The sequence below is a fragment of the Microchirus variegatus genome (assembly GCF_963457635.1).
Source record: "Microchirus variegatus genome assembly, chromosome: 22".
In the NCBI taxonomy this organism is placed as follows: Eukaryota; Metazoa; Chordata; class Actinopteri; order Pleuronectiformes; family Soleidae; genus Microchirus; species Microchirus variegatus.
Genome location: NC_139823.1, coordinates 13,974,669 through 13,985,912, shown reverse-complemented (window position 1 = coordinate 13,985,912; position 11,244 = coordinate 13,974,669). Strand labels below are relative to the sequence as shown.

At 42.8% G+C, this 11,244-nt stretch overlaps 1 protein-coding gene across 1 annotated transcript; it reads left to right on the top strand.

Annotated features, from left to right (window-relative positions):
• The first annotated feature begins 2,534 nt into the window (after nt 1-2,534).
• Nucleotides 2,535-10,813, top strand: gjc4b (gap junction protein gamma 4b). Its single transcript, XM_083908272.1, has 3 exons — nt 2,535-2,650; nt 8,173-9,352; nt 9,451-10,813. The coding sequence occupies exons 2-3, from the start codon at nt 8,206-8,208 to the stop codon at nt 9,462-9,464; spliced, it is 1,161 nt and encodes a 386-aa protein (XP_083764398.1). The 5' UTR covers nt 2,535-2,650; nt 8,173-8,205; the 3' UTR covers nt 9,465-10,813.
• Nucleotides 10,814-11,244: the final 431 nt, after the last annotated feature.

Sequence of the window (11,244 nt, the reverse complement as noted above, 5' to 3'; positions counted from 1 at the left end):
CCTTTGTCTTGCAGTAATAAACGTAAGTGTTGGATGTGGCTTCAAAGAGAGGTTGAGTGGGGGTGGAGGGGGGTGAGGAAATGCACGTGCAGCTCTTGGCAAAGAAAGTGTAACACGGAGAAAGGGGGGGGAGGACTTTCTGATAACAACAACTTCCGAACATCTGCAGCAGCAGGAAGAGGGGGCACGCCGCTATCAGTCATGTTGTTCCACATAATCCCAACAGACTACAAGGGTCAAACGGTGACAGTCCACACACTCTGCGATGTGAGCGCATAACACTTACAGGTTTAAACGCCCTGTGAAAAGAAGCACAAAAGATTTATATATCGTGATGTGAATGGTGTTTTTATGTGGGGAGCTGGACTTATTTGAAATTCTTCCAAAAATAAACATATATTGCATGCATTTTATGCCACGTTTTAGTTTGTTATATGACAAAACACACATTTTAGATTTGATATAAATACATTACATTACATTACAACATTGAAGCTGCTCTAGGCTGGTTGATTTTTGAGTTTCAAACACAGGATTTAAATACCAGGCTCATTCTAGACACACTTGCATTGTGGAAATGATAAGGTTTGGTATAATATGGAAGTCAGAAGTGGAAGTGACTAAAGTGCCATTGCTGAGCTGTGCCAAATGATCCTATTTTTGCAGTGCTGGAAAAATGCTTTTAACCCCATTGCTTTTGCAGCCTGTGGTGTGTCTGCTTTTGCTTAGAGTAACGGACCAGGCCACAATCGGTTTTGGGGGCAGTTTCCATTTAATCTGATGTGCAGAAACAAAAAAAACCCAAAACACAATTCAAGTCAGTATTTTTAGCTTACGTAACTTTCACTGTGGACTTCTGTGCAGAAAGACAGCAGGTTACAAACTTAAGTTTTCCACACAGAAAAGTTTGTCTGACAGCAACAAAAAAAATGACTGTGAGACCCTTTTTGTTGACACGGCGTAAACCTGTTTTCTCCTCTGTCTGCCTACTGGCAGCCATGTTATCAGTCAGCTCACTGAAGGCCCATTTATAATCCATGCAAAAGACGGAGACGGATGGAGCCTTTCGTCCGTAGTGTGCATTCATTTTGTCTGCCACTATGTGCCAAGCAGGGCAGCTTATGATGATGGAAATGGAGCAATATAATCGGACAAGTCCAATAGTCCAATTAGTCGAGGAAACGACAAAGAAGCAACCTACAGTTGCAGTGAGACAACTGGGAAAACTGCCAGAACTCGCTGGTTTATCCCTGAGACTGCTACATACTCAGCTTCACTCATTGGCTCGCTGTGATTTTATCCGGTGAAGCAAGTTATCAAAAGTCATGGTGGATATATATCTCTCGTCAGTCACACCAACAATTAAAAGATACGGACGAATATACAAATTCAGTATAAATAGTTCTTGAATGCTAAAATTTGAAGTTACATCTTTGAATCTAAAAGCTTTCGAGTTCTTCACAACTCAGAAACTGAGCAACTTCGCGTTAGCATTCCAAGATGGCTGCCTTCACGCAAACACTGCTTTTTTCCCCTTTTTTTCCCGTTAATAGCTCTTCTGTCACATTTGGTTCACAGTAAATCAGTTGTACATATCATGGTATTTTTTTTTTTATCTGTGGACAAGTTTCTACGCTGTTTGTGTGCTCCAAATACAACATTTGGCGCTGTTATTGACTGGTATTGCTAATAACGGCTAGCCTGGCTAGCCTAGCAAACCTGAACTATTCATTTAAAAATAAATGACACACTCCATATCAACTCAAAAGACACGGACGAACATACACATTCAGTATAAATAGGCCTGGAATGCTAAAATTTGAAGTCACATCTTTGAATTTAAAAGATTTCGAGTTCTTCACAACTCAGAAACTGAGCAACTTCGCGTACCCCGAGTTAGCATTCCAAGATGGCTGCCTTCACGCAACCACTGCTACTTTTTTTCTGTCACATTTGCTTCACAGTAAATCAGTTGTACATATCATAATGTTTATTTTTTTTAAATCTGTTGACAAGTTTCTACGCTGTTTGGCGCTGTTATTGACTGGTATTGGTAATAACGGCTAGCCTGGCTAACCTAGCAAGCCTGAACTATTAATTTAAACATAAATGACGCACAGAAACATATTTCAATGCAGTATATTTGGCATGATTACACTTAAAAGATGCGTATCTCGTGAACTCATCACATAAAGAGTTTTCAGATTAACATTTCCCACCACACACACACAGACATGTGGGTTATTTGCTTTGCGTTTAACTGCCTCAGATTTCACTGAACTCGTTCTCAAGTCTTCAAGACAAAATTGTGAGGGAAAAGGCGAAGCAGGGATTGCGTCAGGAATGCAGCTGGCAGTTGATCGTTTTCCTCCAGTGCTCGCAGACAGGGGGTGGGGAGTCCGGCTGCTGAAAACTGGGAGGAGAAAAGGGGGGGAATTGGGAATATTCTTTGTCCTCACCCCGCAGTGTAGCACGCAACTGGAGACGTGAACGGGCGCCTCGCTGAAAGAGGACAACCCTGGATGGCTTGATAACAGAGCGGGAGAGCTTTTTTATTTTAATGAAGAAGTAACGGCAGGAGGAAACGAGCCCCTGAAATCAAACCAGCAACTTGAAGACGACAGAGGAGAAGAGAACGCAACGGCTGAAGGTAAAATAACATCACTGACACGCAGACGTCGTAGCGCTTTAGCTTTCGCTAACAATGGTACCGAGGCTCAACTTGTAGCCCCTGTTTTAACTTTTACGTCCCCGTGGGTAGTGTGACGTGTTCGGGAGGTGTCGCGTTCTTAAACCCGGACTCTTTAGCGTATTTTAGCCCCTTGGTCACATTAGCAGTGTTTGATGAACGTTGGCTCAGGACGCTCGGGTTGAGATTACGCGCACAGGCTGGCACGAGACGGCGCTGATTGCTGCACGCAAAACTGGCCGCATTGTGCGTGGACTCGTCGGGACAAATTTCGGCTTTTGTCGCCCACCACCACGCCGTGAACACCCCACTGGTGAGAGAAGTGTTTTGTTATAAATTGGGTGTGAAATGATTGACACGGTGATGGATGAACGCGCAGCGGGCTTGTCCCGTGTTTAACCGCCACTCGTCTGCTGAACCCCCACATCATCATCATCACCATCCGCCTCATCCTCCTCCCGCTGCTGCTCTGTGTCTGTGCTGGTAACTGAAAGTCTCATCACAATGTGTTTTTCTGTCCATGATTTAGGACTTTAACTGTTTTTTCCTCCCTTTTTGACTTCATCACGGAGACACAGGAGAACGCGTTTGAGGTGGCAGCATGTGGAGCACCGCGGTGACGTCGACTCGTTAGCCACGAGGACGGTGTTCATTGTTTTTTTTTACCCCCCTTTCAGTTTATACAAGAGGCGGGTTTTTAATGCGCATTGAACACGTTTTATTCTAGCGAGTTACTCCAGTAGATGCAAGATCACTTGCATCACAGTGATTGGATTGACTAGCAATATACTAGCATAGCATGTAACCATCAAAGTCACTAATCTTATCAAATAATAAAATCAAATTCCAAGATAACACATCTCTCCCCCCTTAAGTAAACTTCCTAACCACATAAAAGAAAGGCAAAAAATATCATGCCTCAGGGAGATTTTTTTAAATGTTGGTGTATGTTTCTATATAAGTTGATATGAAATAATTCTATGGATATAGATTCAATAATCAACAGTATTTTGGGGTGGGAATTGCCTTACCATTATCACAATATTGCAATATATTGGGTTTTTTTCCCAACTTGAAATCATGGCCACAAACTGTGTCAACATCTGTTTCATCCATTAAAATGAATTTGGTCTGTGGGCCACATGGTTGTGTATGCTAGCAAGAAGAAGCAAGATTTGTGACCCTATCAGAATAAGAGCCTTTCTGCATGGAGTTGGCATGTTATTTAATTTAGTTAGATGGGGACAATGCAGGTTAACATAGTAACACTTTAACTCGTTACAAACGAGTCAATGTGACTGATGTTCTGCAAATAGAGATTATAGCTTATGCTAGTTTCCAACTCCCGTCCCCAGTTAGCCTTTTTTAAAAAGAAGGTATGAAGAAAGACATCAACTTTACATTACAACACAACGAAATGTACAATACATCTAAAATCATACAGAGTCATGACCCGTTAACAGCCAGACTTTAACATTTGTATTAAAAATCTTAATGCTTCTGCCGATTAGTTATCCTGTGTGTGCGTGTGTGGTGGGTTTTCCAAAAACATGCAAAGTCTGGGATTAGGCAAATTGGGCTCTAAATTGACTGTAGGTGTTGGAGTCTATGTGGCCCTGTGATGGACTGGCAACCTGATCCAGGGTGTACCGTGCATTTCGTCCCTGTGTCAGCTGGGATTGGCACCAGCAACCCTCATGTGGAGGATAAAGCGGTAGAAGATTAAAGAAAACCATTTATCTCATGACATTTATTGTTTAATACATAGACCACAGGTGCATGACAAGTCCTTCTACCTAACTGTTTCGGCTTGGCCTCGTGACAGAAAGTCTCGTCCTTTCGTTGTTTTTGTATGCCATACTTTGACAAACTAAGCAAACAAACCGCCGGGAGTGTGCTTCATGTTTACAACGGCACACTCGTTCCTAGTATATAGAAAAGGTCATGGGATATTTGTTTTAGTGATAGCATAGTCCTGATCATATCTGAACAGGGCCACACCACTGTCTTATTTTGTTTCTCCTGCAGAAGTTGGTTTCCATGGTAATGTGGGTGGTGATGTTAAGGACAGATGCCTTTATTTTTCTTAGTTACACCACTTTTTAGTGAGAGTCACTCCCCTGTTTGACTCATTTTCCCTCTGCAGACAGTGGCACACAGGGGCCTCTGAGTGCCTTCAGGATATATAAGAGGGATAACCTCCCAGATGTGCGCAGGGACCACAAAAGTCTCTCTGTTCTGCTGGCCTCGCTCGCTCGATCACTGCAACTGAAACTCAGCTGCTTTACTTGGAAGCAGGCTTCTTTGAAGTGCAGCAGAGAGAGATATGGGATATCCCAGTGGATAGGGAGACATGGAAGGAACCAGTAGTCTTAAGAGGGTGGATCAGATGGAGACACCCAGAGTTAATCAGAATCCTAATCTTTTTTGTGTGTGTGTTTGATCAGACACAGAGCAACATCTGGTTTGGTGACGCACACTCGTCATGATGATAACGCAAAACAAAATTAAGTTGATTTTGTTTGTAACTATTGGTACTTGTGGTTTTCACAGGTGCATTATTGAGCTTTCCATTGTCAAATGTTGAGATGGGTACCACATTAATCCATCTATAGCCCCAATCCCTTCGTGTAACGCCTCCTAAAGGCAAAGAGCTGAACTGCGCTGTAGCGCTTGGTGGAACTGAGGCCTTGGAGTAACGAGACACATTAAGGTGGATTAACTCGGCATTAAGGCTGTCAGCAAGCTATTCATTCTTGAAGAGTGCGCCGTGTGATGCTATGAATGTACATGTGATTGTTGTAGGATGTTTTTCACTATTGATTTGTCTATACTTTTTTCGATTGATCATCCTGAGAGTGGTGGGAGATTGTTTTCTCAAGTCCTTGTTTTGACCACAAAGCAGAGACAACATAGCGTATTCGCATCTAGGAAATTGAAAATCAAGATGAATTTATTATTTAAAGAGGGGGGGGGGGAACTATTTTGGCTTCTTCCTTAAGGAGTTGCCACACATTTATCTGCTCTATCCTTTGTGGCTTCACAACATCAATAATCCTTGTGTGTTGTATGTTTTCAGCTCCCTTCTACATCACCCTTTTGTCCAGTATAATCACTATCCCTTCATCTCAACCTAGCTTCTTTTACTTTATTTCAAAACCTAAACTGTCCCTCAAATATGCTCACTTATAATCCCGTCCATCCTGATCAATCCCAATGAAAATTTCATCTTAAGCTCTCCACCTCATTCCTAAAAATTTTTTTATTTTTTTTAAATGATTAATTAAGTAGCCGAGGATATGAAATGTGAGTATGGACACCTGTATGCTTTCCTCTTTTATTAATTTCATTGTAAAGTAGATTTTAAAACCTAAAAGAGGCCTCTCTTCTGTTATAAAAGGTGGACTGCAGGAGGGATTAATTGATTTAGAGTATGGTAATACCTGATGTGAGGTTCCTAAAGGAACCAACATCTTTCAGGGCCACATTGACGATTAGACTCCACACAAAAATGCCTGATGACAAGAAGTTTTTTGGCTTCAAAATGCAGTGAGAAAGAGCAGCATGAAACCAGCAGAACTGTCGGTGTGACAGTCAACAATATTTCAACAACCACCAAAAGAACAGTAAATTATAACCAGAGTTTAGAAATTGGCTTTCTCACAGGGTCTAGTTTGCCGTCTCTGTGCAGTGATTGCTGCTTCTCTCTGACACTCACTTGCTGAGCAGTTCTCCTGTGGACATGGGTGTCCCTTGGACAGAAGTTAGGGCGTCTCCAGACCATAAACCCAGAATGAAGGCAGCAGCTCACAGATCTCGATTTCCAGTCCTATAATTGAGTGGTTAAAAAAAAATTATGCCCACATGAATTTTCAGCCCAATATGAAAAGCTTCTACTGAGGCTGGCTCTAAAGATGCGTGTGTGAACTATGGTAAGATGCAACCGTGTGAATGTAGACTCTGCAGAAACCACACGAAGGAAGACGACATAATAATTACTCGTGAATAAAAATAGACGACTTTGATGGAGACATTTGTGGAAAATGATGTGTTGAAATTAGCTTCACTGCAAACTGCTTTAATGGGGCAGTGTGTGCTGTTTTCTTTGAGCGTGAACTAATTGAATTTAGGAGAATAAGAACTTTTTTTTTTAAAGCTGAGGAAGTCTTGTCTGACTGAGTCAAGGGAGCTGTTTTTCCCAAGTCTCTTTGAAAGCAGATCATTCATCAGATTGTTAATATTACCTGAAGTGCTGAAGCACAACAGCGACTTTTGTGCGCCATTCTAAACCTTTATGTATCAAAGGATAGTTTCGACGTCAGCTGTGCGTTTACAGTGCTCCCATTCACTTGTGGAGTTGCCCAATGCAAACAGTCTTTATGAAGCGTCGCTTAGCTGGATCTGACAGTGATGCTTTGTCACAGGATCAGTCTTCATTAGGATTTTTGCCGTCTTTAATCCACTTGAATGTGGAATCAAGTATCGTTTTTAAGTAAGTCATCGTGCACTTGGACTCGGGATAGGTCAAGATGAGGCAGATGATCCAAACCCTGGAGAGCAAAGCCAAAAAAATTAAAGTGCACTCAGTTTTGTGAGCAGTGTAATACTTTTGAATGTCAACACTGAAAATTGTTGGGTTAGGGTTGGTTTTATAATTGGGGGATTTTCACTTCACTGCTCTGTGTTTGCACAGGAATAGAGGGAGCGTGTTCTCTTCTTCTAGCAAGTCACTATGTTCTTCATTTTTCAGTTTACTTTTTGAAATATGTTGTTTTCTGCACATTTTGAATTGAATAAGATTGCAGAGCAGAGGTAGCGGCACGATTACTCGGCAGTTTCTTGGTAAATATGCAAATCTTCTCGTTCCCAATGTTCACAATTATGTACACTTCAGCTTAAATAGGTGTCGATGAACTACCTGTCATGTCACTGACACGATGGACAATACACATATAGTCTTGGTTGATGCTTGGTTGCATGGAGACGATCACAGAGTGTTAGTATTCCTATATTTGGTGTCTTTTTGACAGAATCTCGTGCCTCATGTTGTTCTGCTTTGCTGTCTTGGTAGAAACTGTGACTGTGTTATAGTTGACTGACTCTGTTGAAACCTTTTCTGGCATCTGCCTCTCATCAAAGTGCCCTGTCATAGGCCCCCAACTTCTGAATGGTCTCTTGGTATAAGTGGTGCAGTTGCTCCACCTTGTGGCGCTCTGGTGCAATAACATGGACTTCTTGTTTCCAGCTTAGGACTTACTGATCAACATTTTATTGATGTATCGCTTGACTTTACTGCCAAAGACTATCTGTATAAATGTACCTGTATGTAAGTTTGTTATAAATAGCAGATAAACCAGAAAATGTAAAATCAGAAAACTAAAGTTATTTAAAGAAAAATCACTCAATTTGAAAACATTTGACAGTTACTTTGATTATTTATTATGTGACACATAAACATCTGACACATTTTTTCTCTCCCGTAGGTTTGAGAGGTTCCCTCCTATCCCCCAAGCAAGATGAGCTGGAGCTTCCTCACGCGTCTGCTGGATGAGATCTCCAATCACTCCACCTTTGTGGGAAAAATCTGGCTCACGCTCCTCATCGTCTTTCGCATCGTGCTGACGGCGGTCGGGGGCGAGTCCATCTACTACGATGAACAGAGTAAATTTGTGTGTAACACGCAGCAGCCCGGTTGCGAGAACGTGTGCTACGATGCCTTCGCGCCGCTGTCGCACATTCGTTTCTGGGTCTTCCAGGTGATTATGATCACCACCCCCACCATCATGTACCTTGGTTTTGCTATGCACAAGATCGCCCGCATGGAGGACGACGACTACCGGCCCCGGAACAGGAGGAGGATGCCGATCGTGAGCCGCGGTGCCAACCGGGACTACGAGGAAGCGGAGGACAACGGGGAGGAGGACCCCATGATCCTGGAGGAGATCGAGCCAGAGAAGGATAAGGAAGTTGTCGAGAAGCCCAGCAAAAAGCACGACGGACGCCGCCGCATCAAGAGAGACGGCCTCATGAAGGTCTACGTGTTTCAGCTGTTTTCGCGCGCTGCCTTTGAGGCCTCATTTCTATTTGGACAATATATCCTTTATGGATTGGAAGTGGCGCCGTCCTACGTGTGCACACGCTCGCCCTGCCCGCACACCGTCGATTGCTTCGTGTCACGTCCCACAGAGAAAACGATCTTCCTGCTCATCATGTACGGCGTCAGCGCCTTGTGTCTGCTCTTCACCATGCTGGAGATCCTCCACCTCGGCATTAGCGGCATTCGCGACTGCTTCTGCGGGCCGCGGTCTCGGCCTCCCACCCCTCGTCACCCAGCTCTGGCCAGCCAGAGGTCGTCCATCTCCCGCCAGCCCTCTGCACCTCCAGGCTATCACACGGCTTTAAAGAAGGACCCGACAGGAAAAATGGGCTTCAGGGACAACCTGGGAGACTCGGGCCGCGAGTCTTTCGGGGATGAAGCCTCATCGCGCGAGCTGGAGAGGCTGCGGAGACACTTAAAACTGGCCCAGCAACATCTGGACCTGGCCTACCAGAACGAGGAGAACAGCCCATCACGCAGCAGCAGTCCTGAGTCCAACGGCACCGCAGTCGAGCAGAACAGACTCAATTTCGCCCAGGAGAAGCAGAGCAGCACATGTGATAAAGGTGAGGTTTGAACCCTGTTCTTATTTCATTGGCTTTTATCTTTTTAATATCTAATCCAAAATGTACAACATTATTTCAAACCCTCTCTCTGTTCACAGGTCTCCGTGCGTAGGATGTCTTCAGCTGAACTCTTTACAACAGCAAGTGCTCATACAGGAATCAAAACAGGCGTGTGCGTGTGTGAGAGCGTGTGTGAGAGTGTGTTTAGTCATGATTGTGCTTGAGGTGGATGAAGTCAGCTCAAGCCTTCCAGTGTTGGGACCGGCCGTGGTCAAGCGTGGAGGGGAACTGTCGTCTCGACCAAGCAAAAACTCGAGACACCAGCCTGTCTGTAGATCCAAAGTGCTTATAAATCTACGGTTGAGCAACGAGAACGGTTAAGGTTAACTTCTCCCTCAGGGCAGCTTCTCCTTTTATTCTATTTTTGTTTTGTTGTTATGAGACTATGAGCTATTAGTTTTTTTTTTGTTGTTGTTAAAAGAGTAAAGAGAGTTCTCTGTTGGAAGTTCACAGTGAGTGCATCTCAAGTTTGCCTTAGAGTTAAACTGGAACTCTGCATTTCAGAAGGCCAAGCCAGTTAGTAGTGTAAAACATGTTTAAAATGTAAGAGATGAGTCTTATTTTGCGAGGAAGTGATGAGCGAGGAGTGCCTGTCAATGCAAAAAAAAGAAATGGAAAAAAAGGTCAAAGTTTAAGGCGCCACTCATGAAACAAAGGTACTGGATGTTTGTCATGCTGATGAAGACTTTGAGGTGTTTTCATACAAAGGTTTCTTTAAAGTGTGTCTCTTTTTTTTTTTCCCCCCGTCCTCAACGTTGGTACAGCACCAGTCGACGTTTGAAACTTAGACTGGTTCCTGGTACGGTAACTGGAACACACTGGGGGTGCCTTTGTCCAAAGGAATAAACAAACCTGGGTAATGCTTGAAAAAAAAACATGTAACTCTTGATATTGTCTTGTATTGTTTGAAGCTTGTATTTGATATTCTTTATTTTTGTATTAGTTTAGAACATTGTGGTATTGAAAAAGAGGCTCCTGTTACTGTGGCCACCATTATTTTATTTTTCCTTCAAACTCTTACATTCACGGCTGTCTTAGCTCTCAAAGTATAATTCATTTGAAGGACCAGTGCACTCTCAAAATGGTTCATGTTCCACTGCAGCAGTTTTTCATTGTTCAAACACACACCGTTTAATTTCAATAGCTTCACGTCGTTTTTGACCAGCAGATATTTTTTTTTTTTGTTGTTGTTGTATGGATCCAGATTTCACTGAATCTGGTAAGTAAGGGATAACACTGTGATATGTGACTATGCCTGAGAAGTGCTGATTTATTTTTGGACCAGCGTTACAACTGCTCCAGAGTCTCGCGAAGGGTCGTAAACGATCGCCTCAATGTGAATTCAACTGCTTGAATGCGCTCTCCTAAGATGCCATCTTTTGTATCCTGAGTCATACTCACAGTGCCAACTCAAATGTTGTCATCTCAAGTTATTTTTGAGCAATGCTTTTTGTACTTTTTATACTTTTTGTATTGATAGTACTTTGTGGTAGTTTTTTTAAAATAAATTTTTTTCAACAAAAAATGTCTTGATGTCTTTTCTCTTACAATGTGTGCAACTATTTTAATTTTTACTGACATCTAGTGGATAGTTGTGATTGTTGCAGCAAAACAGTTGACTACATCCATAGTCTATGCGGCCCCCTTCAACCACAGATGGGCTAATAACAGAGAAACAATCTTTCTACCCTAACAAAATTAACATGCGGTTACCAAACTGGTAAAAAATAACGGAATCAACTGCCATCATTGCATAAATTAAGATGTCTCACTCTTCCGCAAGTCGCTTTCCTGCTTTATGGCGCAATTATCTTTGGTTTCTCAGTGAAAGT

What these genes read in the sequence shown, in the direction of transcription:
- gjc4b (XM_083908272.1), top strand. Translation starts at nt 8,206, where the DNA reads ATGAGCTGGAGCTTCCTCACGCGTCTGCTGGATGAGATCTCCAATCAC.